This window comes from Zerene cesonia, unplaced genomic scaffold (assembly GCF_012273895.1).
Source record: "Zerene cesonia ecotype Mississippi unplaced genomic scaffold, Zerene_cesonia_1.1 Zces_u002, whole genome shotgun sequence".
Lineage (NCBI taxonomy): Eukaryota > Metazoa > Arthropoda > Insecta > Lepidoptera > Pieridae > Zerene > Zerene cesonia.
In genome coordinates this window covers 3,580,105-3,595,637 of record NW_024045132.1, presented here as the reverse complement: position 1 = coordinate 3,595,637, position 15,533 = coordinate 3,580,105, and the positions used below count along the sequence as shown (strand labels likewise).

Below are 15,533 nucleotides of genomic sequence, written 5' to 3'. Positions count from 1 at the left end.
GTAATAAATGTTATTTGCAGTTAACAATTTTCTTTTTTCTTTATTACAATATTTATGGCAAGACTAGGTATATCTATGACTTCCATTAAAAACGAAATGTTCAATTTGCGACCACTTATCACAGTCTTTATATCTACGCGAGCGAAGCCGCGGGCGGAAAGCTTGTCAACGTACTCGTAAGTGGATTCGTTTAAATTGTTAGATAATCGCAATTTGTTAATGTTATTTCAAGAAAAAAAAACGAACCAAACCTAATTTCTGAAGATTAATTTATCCAATTATGGAAGGTCTGCTAACAGGTTAATAGAGAATGGATATCGAAGGTTGACTAACATATTGAGAGTTCCGTTGAGCTACATTATTCAACTGAATCTAATGTGTAATAAGGAACTTTCTCGTGTTTGATTTTACGAGATTACTATATAATTATAATGAGGTCTTTGCAATGGATGAAAGCGCGGTTTATTTTAATAATATTTTTACCGATGTTTCAAACACATTTCAGTGAGCGCGGCCACGGGGAGACTGAGATAATTTTTTCGAAGCTTGTGCGCATGACTATAAAAATGAAAAAAACGTCCAAAATTTTTATAAATACAGCTCGAAGCACGCACAGGTTTGAAGCTTCCTAGCCCCTGGGACCCTGTTATTCCAATAACAATGTCACCCCATTTGTTTTTTCTTTTTTACCCTAGCAATATGGATATCAAATGAAAGATCGTAAAAATATATTTATTTTGTGAGATATATTTATGTTACAATACAATTTTAGCTGTAGGTATCTTATATTTAACTTAATATAGGGAGTTATATGTAACTGGGATCGGAGTCAGACCATCAAGTAGACATTTGGAAGGTCCTTTGATCAGAAGGTACATGGATATTGCTTCAGCCTCGGTAAGAATTCTTTCGGATCAGGTATTTTCTTTAATGAAAAACCTGTCTTGGGACGATCCCAAATATTTAGAGAATTTCTATTAAAGGCATCAGATGTTACAAATTTCTAGCGGTATAAAGGCATTTACTGTTATAAGTACGATATTAAAAAAAGAACTTCCACTGAATATAATCCTAAAATAAGCCGAAGATATGGAAATTTAATGTCCAGAAGTTAGTACGCTTGCACATAACGTATAATCTGTAATACTATAAAGGAAATTGAGTAAAAGGGTTTACAGGATAGGAAATAATCAACCTCACTCACTGAACGTATTGCGATAACATACTGTTGATATGCTAGCTACCAATATCCGAAAGTGAGCTAACTTTCTCCTTGTGAGTTGGATGTAAGTCACGTGGAAACATCGCTCGACTGACGCAGACTTACAAACAACTTTGAGTTCTCATACTATGAATACAAATTTTATTTCAGAATTATATCTGATGATGACGAATCCAAGATTAGAGTTCTGGGGTTAAATGTGCAATTTTATGTTTATTTAATGTCCTATTTTCATAAATTTCACACAAAACATGTTTTATAACAACATTCATTGTTCTTTTATCGTGTCGAGAGTGGTTTTATCAGTTAAAGAAAATGATACATGAATATCTTGGTCTTTTTTAATTATATATTCTCAGTTTTGAATATCATATTGTATACAATTCTGTTTAACCTTTCATTCTATTTATATTCAAGTAAAGATGATTTTTATTTATTCCAATAAATGTTTTACCATAACGTGATAAGCTCTATTCAATGAAATGGTTAAAAAGGTTCTAGAAATTGGTAACGATTTAATATACATGGCAAATAACATGTAATACCAGATACTTTGTCTATTCCAGTAAACGCCATATAATTTTAAAACGAATCAAAGCGCAATACCGGACAGTTCAACAAACAGCTGAGGTTTTTCAATATTTTGATAGAGAGTGACTATATCTGCATATACAGAAACATATTATTATGAGTATTTAGTGTTGTTATTTTAGTTTTCACTCGCGGACGAACCTGAAGGACAAATTTTTAAAGCTTATCTCTTATGATGTATAAGCAATGGTACTTACATGCTGTATGGTCCCATCAAAATTTGGTTAAATTCTGTCAATTTGAAGGCGGTTTTTGCTAAATGTCATTACTTATCTATCATCTCTTTATGTGTGTATTGATATAAATGACGTGTATTGTATTGTAAATATTGATAAAAAGTAATCTGTTTACCAGCTGTAACGCCGAACAGAAATCCCGATCATTCAATACAGAGAAATGAGTAACATTAACAGGTCTAACGTTTAGAAATACTGAATAACAACGCGTAATTACGAACAACAGGTGATGTACGATCGACATAATTTACGCAAAACTGCCTAGCAGTTATGAAATATTCGTGTAGATATATGAGAGCGGTAAGGTTGATGTATGAGCTCATTCTGCGGACTGATGCCTGTAATTATAGATGGGCGAGAGGCAAGGCGTATTTGTATAGGATTACTTTTTTAATTAATACTTGTTCGCGCCTTGGTTTTTGGTTTGTGTTTTGAGGAAAGTTTTCGTTTTCGTTCGGTTCGTGAGCACATGCTTAATTACATTGATCAAGTTTTATTTTGTAGTTTTTATGATTGTTTGATCGCATTTTTAAGGTTCGTTGCCGGATTTTTTGTTTCTTTTCAATTACCAATTTTAGTTCATAATTATTAGAGAATACGATACAATGAATCGATACGATAGTAAATCCGTATTACCATCATGTAAAACATTCTTCAAGTTTTCACGTCCCTTTTTCCTTCTGTTAATGTTTCCTTGAAGAGATAAAAATGTTAATCCATTATTAATAAAAAATGTCCATTACACGCAAAATTTTACCGTCTTTATGTTATACAATTCATTCATAATGAGCTATATCAGCGAAATGTTCAATGCGAGAACAGTTACTCGCAAATCGGAAAAACACCCCAGAGGAATCGGACTTATTACATTCAATACTTGCTAAGTAAGGTCCAGTTAGCGGCAACTCGATTACTCCGTGATAGAGGTCCGGCGGTAATAGCCTCTCACTAATGCACATGCTTAGTATTCATGTCTGGAGACCACAGATATTTTACATGAGCTTATTTGATGCAGATTGGTTGTGGAACAGCTTATTATATATTGGGATTTGAGGAAGGGAATGAATATTATGGACATGTTTGGGGATTGATCTTGATAGTCTTGGCAGACTTTATATATATACTACTAGCTTTGCCTCTGCGGCTTCGTTCGCGTTGGATAAGAAAAATACAGACAGTCTCGGGGTTTTTCCCAGATAATTCTGGTTCTCGTGGGATTTCTGGGATAAAAACTAACTTAAGTATCAAGTTTCATCAAATCGGTGAAGGAGACAGAAACATATAGACATATAGATATACAAGCATACAGGGAGACAGATTTACAATTATTGTTATATTTTTGCAATGGTAGTATTTTATTATATCGTGTTTTGTTGGATGACAGGTAGAAATTAGCAACGACGGGGAAACATTGCCGCGATTCTATCAAAGTAACAAATGACTACATCCATAACATTATTGCCATCTTCACCTACATCTATTGCTATCTCAAATTAAGAATAACGTTATGAATGTAACTGGCTGAAGTTATACTGCACTTTTATCACAGTAATTACTTAACAAAACTGCAGCTCGTTAATCAAGGCAGCTCCTCCGGGAGCTATTCATTTAGCGAGGAATTAAAACCAAATATATCACTCTCTAGTGGATTGCATGCTAAGTGTATTATGACGTACTCTTGTACTAGTGCAGCTTGAGAATATTGAAGTATAGTTAGAGCTGGCTACTATGCTAATGCTCTTGTGATGAACTGTATGTTGCATTATTCATACGAAATATCTAAATAATTAATATAGATATGATACATTTTTATTGGTTTGAGGTTAAAACAGTTGACTGACTCCCTTTGACGTTTTTGTAAATAGTGGTGATATATTATTTTTTTTATACCATACGTCATTTGTATTTACAAATGATACAAGTAAATTCAATTTAAATTTACAATCTTATTTACAGAAAATCAGAACGATTGATTGATTCGATTAGAATATACTTTTTTAAACATAAAAATGTTTAGAGATATTTTTCTATTTTTCTATCTTATCAAATGGGAAGCATTATGTATTTTTAAATAGAGCTGGTAGGTCGCCTGATGGTAAGCGCTCCCACCGCCCATGAACATATGGAGAGGCGTAAGGTCGATGGCACTAACGCCTCTACAAACGGATTGCCGACTTCTAATTAGGAAGAGATCGAGAAAGGATTGACGAGAGGAATATAATAAAGCACTGGGAAGGGTAAATAAAAGGGATATGAGCCTCCGGCACCTCCACTCACCGAACCAAACACAGCAGTATGTATTTCACGCCGGTCTTCTGTAGGGGTGTGGTACTTCCCCGATGCGAGCTGGCCCAATTCGTGCCGAAGCGTGCTCGACTCCCACATACATACACACTATCGAAATTAACGTAAATTCTGAAGCATATCATACATTTTATAGAATTTTTAATGCATACTTTAAGGCCTTATACAACACGCTTCCAGCTCATATAGTTAATGTATTTTCCCAGTGAGAACTCCTAATAACTTGACGGTACTTAATAATTACTGATAACTCAACCCATAAGAATAAAATTACTCGTATAAGCTCTTAAAGCAGTCGAATTATGAACTCACGTCAAAGCTGTTTAATATTAATAGACTTTTCAACTTATTAATCTCGTCAAAGTTCGTGTAGATAAGGCCTTAGCTGGTTAGAGGTTATCTAAGGGCAGTTGGTGAAGTCGCTAAGCCTGTAAATCTTACTTTACGTAGTAATAATATTACTAGTGAATTGCTATTCATTAGATCTCAATGTTAATATGCATTAATGTAATTTTGTTATTTGTGTTTGGGCTTTGAAAAATACTTGAATTTATTCGTACATTTATGCTACAAAAAATTATAGCTACGATATTAACGTGGTAATATCAACTTATAACCTTAAATGTGCATTTTACGTTAAGAACCAGTTTATCATTAGATGTCGTTTTCCCTAGTTAGAACTATTTGTAACTGAATGCCTTTATTAAAAATGGAATTAATAAATGCTCAAAATTTAACATCAGAGAAAATTTGCTATTATTCTCAAAACGTGTTTTATTTTATACACGTATCACCGTGTTATCTGCAGGGAACACAATAAAGTACGTACAACGAGGCGTCTCATTGCGTTTTATAAATTTTCATTATTTGTGGTATTCCCTTGTGTTTGATGTAGTTATCATTTTAAAGAATGAATCGAAGGGGAGTGATATCTTACATAAGTGAATTACCGAGAACAACTTGATTAAAAATAAATATATAATAACAATTTTCATTTATTATTTATTTTTGTGTTTGATTTTATGTGAGTATTATAGGACCTGCATTTAAAAACTTTAAAGCTTATATATTAATTATATCATTTACACAGAGTCTTCCTGTGACATCGTGATAAATAGTATAATGAATAAATCACGTTTAAAATCCCCTAAGGCTTTTAATTTCTAAATGGATAACGTTTTACCTACACAGGAACCTAATTGAAGTGAGTTTTTAATATCATATAATTTGGCAGAATCTTGAAGATGTTTTTAATATACTTTATGGAACTGATATTAATGTTAATATTATGCTGCTGAATTGCTAAAAGCTTTGCGTAAATACAAGTATAGGATGTAAAAATGACATGAGTTTACTTGTTAATATTTATTAACATAATTATCATTTCATTTACGAGAAGTCTTTAACATTAATGGAAATGATTAGACTAACTTGATTCAGTTCTTAGTGTTATTTATAAAGATAGTTATCAATAAATAAACATGCACTCCGTCATATAGGATTCAGATACGGTGCTTTAGTGAACAAGGAATCATAGACACAGCCTACAAATTTTTATTAGTAAAGATATCACCGATTATGTTACCCTAAAACCGACTTTGATTTATTGTAGAAGCAGTATCGTATTCCATCATAAAGTGTCTTATATAAGTTTTATATTTATCATTACATATTCATTTTCAAGAACATAATATAAGTTATTCATAAAACTATCACAAGATAGAATTTACTGAATATACAGAACTAACATTGAGTTCATGAATAGAGAAATGAGAAATTCAAAATTATCTCAAGGGTTAGTGATATCGAGTGAGGCGACGTCTTGAACTAAAATTAAATAATAACTCTACGGCGGAGCGTATTGCATAAAATATTAAGGTCATACTGCAGAATACACTTCTAAAACAGATGTGATATTACATTGTCCAATAAGTTATTCTATGATATCGTTCGCAATTGAATTTTGCATTCTGATGGCGAAGTCGAAACGATAGTGTTCTTAAATTATGGACGTGCGGTTTGTGTATGCGAAATTGTTTCTGTACTGAGTTTCTTTGAAGATGTGTTGTTTTAAATAAATAGTTTGAGTGCGATTATGTTGTACAGAAAGAACGGCATAATAAAAAAAGAAAGAAAACAACCATTATTGCCACACAATAAAACTAAAACTTGTGTGTGAACTATGTACTAAAAATACATGGCAATCGGGACAGACTCAGCCATGCAGTCGGGTTTCAACACCCGATCAGCGCTGATTTTAAATTTATTAAAGTATGAGGTGCGGACTTGATTACCACTACTTACGTTTCACATGTGTCATTAAAAAACTAAACAGTCCGATACTAATTATTAAATTCTTTAAAAAATACTACATAATCAGGTATAAAAAAGACTTGCACGATGGAAGTGATTCAAAGAATGAATAAAACTAAAGCAAATGGTAATTTAAATATGGATAATACTAAATATATAGTGAGCGATTCATGTTCAATTTTTTAAGTCACGATTAAACCATTTTATTGTCCCAGCCAATACTTGAACAGGAAAACCTGCGGTAAACAGAATAAATTTTGGGTAAACTCATATCCATACAAAGTTATAAATGCGAAAGTGTCTTTGTTTGTTTTTCTTTCGAGAATAAAGCTATTTTAAGGTATGATTTTTGTGTCTGGAGTGAATTAAGAGGGTAAAGTGATATACCTAGGATTCTTCTAACCGTGGTGAAACATATCATTGCAAAGAGAATTTCCTTTGAACACGTGGGCAAAGTCGTGGGAATGTTAGTAATCAATAAGATACATTCTATCACATTTCACTTTATTTAAATGATATAAATGCGAACATAACTCTGCCTGTCTTTTCTACACGCCTAAATCACTGAACCAATTTCGATGAAGTTTACTACAGACATAGGTTAAGACTGGAGAAAGAGCATAAAATGGTTTCAACCACGGAAATCCCACAGAAACGCGAGGAAAACACTTTTATATACTACGCGGGCGAAACCGCGGGCGCAAAGCTAGTCGTATTATATAGCAAAGTAAAGTTCACTCAATGTAAGCGGTGGTTTACCCTAGAGATCAACTTATCCAACACGGTAACAAGGTAAATGTTAAAATAACTCCTTAGGGTCCAGAGTACAAACTATTGACAACCCTTCCGCGGAAAGTTGTAGCTCATACTGAGATACTACATAACTTTATATGTGGGAATGTCATTTATTCGATTTAGTGATATAGATATAAAGGGGGAGACGCAGTTACGACAATTTTGTAATTAGCCAAGCGTCAAATATGTTTATAAATATTCCAAAACCAGTCGTAACGTTCAACCTACTTGAAAAGTGCAACTATGTTTCATTTGAAATAGTAAGATAAGTAGTAATTTGGTAAGCGCAGTAATAAGACAATAACCATTAACTGATTGAAATTACCAAATTAAAAAAAAATCATGATTTTTTTTACATTCCCAAAACAGACGTTTGCACATCTTGATGTATTTGGAAATTTGAACAACCCCATTTGTACAATACTATACTCTAAACTAGCGGTCCGCCCCGGCTTCGCCCGTACATATATAGCCTAAAGTCTTATTCAATAAATGAGCTATCTAACACTGGAAGAATTATTGAAATCGGACCGTTAGTCCCTGAGATTAGTGCGTTCAAACAAACAAAGAAAATCTTCAGCTTTATAATATTACTATAGATAGTATTCATATAAGGGAGCAAAATTAAAATACTAGATAAATCTGAAATATATTCAGCCAATTATATGCTTATTACGGGGTTCTAAGATCCATCATCAATATCCCTACCTCCTATTGGCACTTTAGATACGGTTAATTCTCGCATTTGGCTATAAAAGACTCCACGTAACCAAATAAGCAATTTTCATAACATAATAATTAATAATATCAATATTGAATATATTACCACCCAATAAATTACAAACTGTCTTCAAACAGAGGTTACAGCAAATAGCCTTTTTGGTCTAAGTTAAATCTTAGATGAGACCAGTGTAAGAACGCCTTGCTTTGTTAGTGTGTGGTAGCCGAAATTAAACAGTTAATATTACCGGCATCTGTCCCCTGGGTATTCTTGTAAAGGAACATGAGACTTAGCTGTATTACTATTTATCTTCAGCTAAATAGACGGAGTCGTAGAAATCGCAATGAGTCTGTCATTTTTAATATTCCTCTTTATGTGTGTGAAATATATATAATAATAAATGCGTGGTAAAATCAACAAGTTTTGAGGTGTTAAACTGGCTAAACAGCATGAGAGTTCTGAATCCATTTTTATTCAAAATATGATGGAAAAACTAATTTGTATATAGTATTTTCTTGTGTTTGATTTTACGCGAGTATCATACATTTAAAATTAAAAACTGTATAACGGATTTTAAACGCGATTTATTCATTATATTATTAACCCTACGTTTCGAACACTTTAAAGCGAGCGTGGGCACGGGGAGACTTTTTAATCTGTATATTTTGAGACTTCAGAAGCAAAACGATAAAATTGACCAAACTGACTTTGGAAGAATTTCAAAAACCTCTTTGACAAGGCGTATTCCCCGGCCGTATATATGCCTATAAAATCTACGCAATTCAAAAGAGGTAGCCGCCAAATAATTCACTATGACCAAAGCTAAAAACAGTATGGTATTTATTTGTTCGTTCATTCTCTGACGGCTCGTGGGCTATTTATTTAATCACTCGCGAGTCTCTAATTCAGTGAATGGGATATATGCCATGTACGAGTGTATAAATCCTTTCTGTCTAGCTATTACTCGTTGCATTTTATGTTTGAACGTGAGGGAAAATAGATAGCTGGTCTGGATGTTTTACGCTGAGCGATTATTATTGACGCAATAGATTGTATGTCGTTTTAAACAATTATGTTAAGCAGTTGTGTTCATGGTATCACCTTAATCATAGTGTACTGAGGTACATATTATTACTATGTCAGTTTAGTCGTCTCAATATAAGAAACAGAAATGAGAAATTTCCTCTTGTCTATGGATAAATAAACAAAAAATAAAAGCAATAAAATAGAACAGATATAGAGGAAAAAACTGACTAATAAACCCACAGCATTAACCACATCAAACGAAATTGAATTGTGTAAGATTGACAGTTATAAAAACGCTTAAATTTAAATACGTAATTAAGATAACTCATCAAAAGAAAAGTAAAGAATTCCGTACCGGCATCTTTGACTGATTTTGTATTTTTATACGACAATATATATACATTATACGTACAATTTTATACGTATAGCATAATATTATCGCGCTTAGAACGAAAATGAAAGTGGCTGGATATACGAATCCCTCGTAAGGAGGGATTTGATACTCTGTAAGAGGCTAGACTGCCTCAGAATTGTCATCATTTAGAAATTTGTATTTGATTTAAGATTGTGGTATATATTTAGAACTAAGGTACCTACTTTATGCTAACTAACTTAATATTAATATTATAACTAACTTAACTAATACTAACTAACTTTATACTACTTAACTTTTGCCCGTGGCTTCGTACGCGTTAAATTCGGAGTAGTTTAATAGATGTTATTACAAATATAAAACTTCCTCTTGAATCACTCTATCTATTTAAAAAAGTCAATATAAAAAAATATCTAAGCATACATAACGCCGCCGGTAATATCTAGTGAATATATCAATAATGTATTACATAAAATCTGTTTCTTTCAATATAAGCTTTGTATATATTCATTTAGGTAAAACATCCCTCATATAGATACATGAGGGTAGTTTTAAAAGGGTATAAGGACACAATGTTATTGTTGTAAATCCTTGTTTCAGATCTTCCGCGGTTCGTGGGCCCGGGGTCAAACGTCACGGTAACCGTGGGACGGGATGCCGCCCTTACGTGTCGGGTTGATAACCTGCAGGCTTTTAAGGTAAGATAACAGTGAAATCTCTTTATTGCCCTTTTTATTTGTGGCGTGTGTATGTATCTTATTGTAAATATTTACTGTAATTGTGCGTAGCTTATCCTAGTGATATTATAAACGCGAAAGTTTGTGAGTATGGAATGTAATGTAAGCTTATCATATCAATTGGTACTAAGATTGATTATAGTGTGGATTAGCACATGGGCTTACCCGGTTACCATGCGAGTGACATAGCGGGTTACGGCTAGTATTTTTATAAAGAGGACTAGTCAAATAAATATGACCATTTTGTTAGTATATTTTACTAGCTGCGCCCCGTGGTTTCACCCGCGTAAGTCTGTATGCCGTAAGAATATCGGGATAAAAAGTTGCCTATGTTATTCCAGTTGTCCAGGTATCTGAGTACCGCATTTCATTGCAATCGGTTCGGTAGTTTTTGTGTGAAAGAGTAACAAACATACACACATCCTTACAAACTTCCTCATTTATAATATTAGTAGGATTGTTCATAACAACAACTTAAAAAACACATACCTAGATTCACGTAGTGAATTTATAATCTATATTATGTAATGACTCAACTCTGTTATGACACAATAACAAATAAGTATATTCTATATGTTTCTGTATAATGTACAAAATAATAATTCAATGAATCTTCATATCAAATCGCCTATATTGTTTGTGTTTGTTTCTTCATAACTTTATAGTCTGGTGCCTGCCAGGATGTCCTATTTAAATTAGGTCAAATTACGACAATTAGCAGGCGGTTTTGTTTTTTTTTGTTTAAAATAATTATATTTGTTTTCATGAGTGCAAAAATTCTACAGTTTTTTCAGAATTCTTCCTGTACATCACTTTATTACAAGCAATAGAATTGCAAGCGAATATATGTCGCCCATCTCAATAATTGGGGTTAGGAGGGAGATAAGATTTTACGAGAAGTGAGGGTAACGTATATGGGCTTTGATTCTGTTTCCTTATCGCAGATATACCGTGGCATTTTGTTTTTTCTGTATAATATAGTACCGCCGAAAAACTTCACTTTTGTTAAAGATATTTGTGCTTTATATTTTATATATTGTACATTGTATTGGATGTTGGCATATAGCGAGCATAGGAGATACTCTAGAATTCATATATTGTGATTTGGATGTTGTGTAAGTTTATAAGAACAATCTAGAAAAGCTACTTTTAGCGATTTGATATTCTATTTGAAGTAGACTTAATCAAGAATTAATCATAGGCACCTTCGTATTTATAATATTTATAGGATTGGTTATCTTTAAAAAAATAAACATTTTAAACAACGCATTAAAACAACAGGGAAGTAAGAATAGAATTCAAAGAGAGCACAATAATATTTGAGTATTAATGAACAAAAAAACTCATCAACATGAGAACAACACATTTATCAGCTATGAAGTGACTGAATAAAACATGATCAGTGGAAACCGCGAAAGGGAGAAAAAACTTCGCATTAATCATTTGCAGGCAAAACAGTGGGTCCCTAATTTATTGCGGAAATTGACCTCTGTACGAGTCCTTTAATGGCGGTCTGTTTTTATAAGCCTAGGCTTCAAATTGTCGAGTTTAATCGCGTTTGGGGTTGGAACACACGGCGATTTTATTTAGTTTAAATTGTTCATTTTATGCCAGACTTATTGATATTGATTTTATGTCTGGATTAAGTAATATTATATAATAGCTAGTTTTAGTTATAATCGAAATCAGACTTTTAATAAATATTTCTTATAAAACCACACCAACGTTCTCTTGTTACGATTCGGATTCTAAAATGGGATGGAAACAAAAATAATCACAATCTAAGAAGGAGTAGTTTGAGTAACAAAACAAGACAAAAAACCTGTCGAATTGAAAAAATTGATTTCTTGGATATCACTCTTCCAAACTCAAGTCCATCTTTCAAAGCTTCGAGTCTCTAATTTTAATTCCACTCCAATCCTTTCACAGGTGGCGTGGCTGCGCGTTGACACGCAAACAATCCTGACTATAGCCGGTCACGTGATCACCAAGAACCACCGTGTCAGCGTGACGCACGGCGACGGCACGTGGTCGCTCATCTTGCGTGACGTTAGCCCGGGGGACGGGGGGCGGTATATGTGTCAGGTGAACACAGAACCAATGATGAGCCAGACGCATTTGCTGCAGGTTGTAGGTAAGATGATTTACTTGAGCTTAGAAAGAGAGAAAGAATAAAACATTTATTTTGATGGTGTAGTCGACATTACTTATTTACATATGATATAAAATATAGACTCAACTAAATGCTGAATACTAATATTAATTTGTTTATAAGCTGTCACGATCTGAATAAACATTCACGTGGTATATTCCTAAAATACGCTGATATTTCACAAAAAAGATACGCCAATTTAGAAATAGATAATATCGCATCTCTAAGCTATTTATTATCGAAATGCACATAGTTACTTCAAATGTTATTTATTAAAAATCGCGAATAATTCGTTAGGCATTCGAACAAAGTCCTATCATTATTGATAAAAACATTTCGATATGGAAATTAATAAAACTTTTCAACAATTTAAATAAAAAAAAGGAATACTCTAGATGCGGTTCGCTGTGTTAATAAAGGTTTTTACGTATCTACATTTAAAATTCTATCGTCAACTTTCATTAAACATAGCAATGTTTAGTATTCTAGATTCGGGACCAGTGCGAAAACGCAAACATTTAGAGACCTAAGTTACTCAACGAATAGCAAGGCTAGTACTCAGAGTAAACTCGTTGAACCGAGACTCTTAGAGAATTCTAGATCGAGATTCTTTCAAACTCAAATCCCGAATATTTAACTCGTTAGTCCGCAACTTTGTAAGATCTAACAATATGTACTTTAAGGTAATGTTTTAGTATCATCATCAACCCACACATGTTCCCTCTGCTGGGACACAGGTCTCCTATGAGGGTTTAGGCCATAATCGGCCACACTGGCTAAGTGCGGGTTGGTAGATATCACATGTCGTCGAATTTTTGATTTTTGGACATGCCGGTTTCCTCACGATGTTTTCCTTCACCGTTTTGATCAGCGGTGATGTTATCCACATTCGCAGTTAAATTGAAAAAACAATTTATTTCCTGCACCGCCTGGTCTCGAACCCCGACTTATCGATTTTAAAGTCCGAGGTCTTCACCAGTGAGCCACCAAAGATTAAGCATATATAAAGCATTATACAAATGTTTAAGCATTTTTCATGAATGCAACTGAGATAAACCGCTTTTAATTAAGATATTATCGGTCACAGTATCGCTACGTCTAGTTTTAATTGATACGCATTTTCTCTTTATTTATCCAAAAGTTATCTGAAAATGAATAAGTGACAAGAATATAGAAGTGCGACATTTTGTATTAATGTTCATATAGTCCAGGCCTGCAAGATAATATTGTATGTAATTCTTTCATCAAATCTTAAAATAAGGGTACACCAATAGAGATTAATAGTAAAGAAATGTTAAAGATCATTGCGATATAGAAGGAATAGTGAATACGATTTCGATTACATTTGTGGATTTTTACAAGAGAAACCAATATCTGATTCAACTTATACTACAGGGACAGATAGTATAAATAAAGTAGGAAAGTGTACAAATACACTCGAGCGTACATAGAAGTTTATTTTCTCATGGGGAGGTGAAACAATGTCTTACTTGATCGCTATCGATACAACCACGTGAAAGATAATTTGAAACTAAAGTATATGAAAACATCATTAAATTTCACCTACGATATTATTCGATTAAATATTTGATTCCTTTTTCATAATGCTTGGAATATAAAATTATCAGATAATGACTTCGGCAATCAAGTAATATATTTATTTTAAATCTGATTATTGAATCTAGCATGTAGGTAATATAATTTCATATTCTCAAAGAAATTTTATCAAAACGGCAATACAAATTATTGGTTGCTTACTATCGGTATCCCTTGCCCCTCATTTGCTACCTAAGCAAAAAATCACACATTTTCATATATGCATTTATTTTAATGTATATTTTTTTCCCTTAGTGCCTCCAGATATAGATGACGAAGCGAGCAGTAGTGAGCTAGTGATCGCCGAGGGGGGAGCCGCCGCGCTGCGCTGCGTGGCGTCGGGAACGCCGCCCCCCACCATCACCTGGAGGAGGGAAGATTCTAGACATTTCAAGATTAATAATCAAACTACAGGTAACTGTATTATCTTAACATATGCGTGGAATAACGTGTTTGTGTTTTCTCATATTTTTATTCGATAAAGCACAGTTATAAGAAAATAATTGTGTATTATGTACCATTAAAATACACGAGAAAAGCGTGCTATTATGACTAGAATTTATCAATCAATATTGGGTTAAATACTTGTTAATTTATATCTATCAATATTTCTTTTCCTTACTTTTATCTAACACAAAAAGAAATGCTTCATTTCAAATGAAACTTGCTTTAAATCATTAATTAGTTTATAAGTGAAGTCCCGTGTCCCCTAGTGGGGTATGGGGCAGATGATGTCATCCATTTCACTGATCGATTTTCTTTACGGACAAGTAGGTGATCAGCCTTCTGTGTCCTGCCAGACCGAGACATTTTTTTTTTGTGCGTCCCCACCGGGAATTGAACCCAGGACCCCTCGGTTCTACGCTCACGCATTAACCACTGTACCAAGGAGGCGGTCAATTAAAAATCAAATTAGTTTATAATGTGTATAAAATAGCAAACTTTTTACCACTTTCAACACAGGCGGACCGGGGAGAGTCTAAGTCCTAAGATAATAAACAGCTATGAAACAATTCAATTTCCCAGCCACTTTTCCCGCCATACATTTTGTACAGTGTTTATAAGAAGGCTGTCAACACATTAATTGGCTTCGCATCAATTTATCCAGGAAAGTTAATAAAGCTTGTTCATATAACATATAAATTAATGTTATCAGACGGAAGAATAAGTAAACATTACATCGGTTAAGGTTTACTTTGTAAAATTACTAGCTGTGCCCCGCGGTTTCACCCGCGCAAGTGCGTATCCCGTAAGAATATCGGGATAAAAAGTTGCCTATATGTTATTCCATTTTTCCAGCTATCTACATACTAAATTTCATTGCAACCGCTTCAGTAGTTTTTGCGTGAAAGAGTAACAAACACACACACATCCTTACAAACTTTTGCATTTATAATATTAGTAGGATTGTTAAGGCCCACTAATATTATGAGTGAGACAGTATTTTCGTCTGTTAGTTTGTTATAC

At 33.5% G+C, this 15,533-nt stretch overlaps 1 protein-coding gene across 1 annotated transcript in view; it reads left to right on the top strand.

The window, feature by feature from the left end:
- Nucleotides 1–15,533, top strand: part of LOC119838360 (lachesin-like) — a 56,786-nt gene that overhangs the window by 22,090 nt on the left and 19,163 nt on the right. The window contains exons 2-4 of the mRNA XM_038364282.1: nucleotides 10,182–10,279; nucleotides 12,248–12,452; nucleotides 14,322–14,480. Coding sequence (XP_038220210.1) covers nucleotides 10,182–10,279; nucleotides 12,248–12,452; nucleotides 14,322–14,480 — 462 coding nt within the window. The remainder of the gene's footprint in view (nucleotides 1–10,181; nucleotides 10,280–12,247; nucleotides 12,453–14,321; nucleotides 14,481–15,533) is intronic.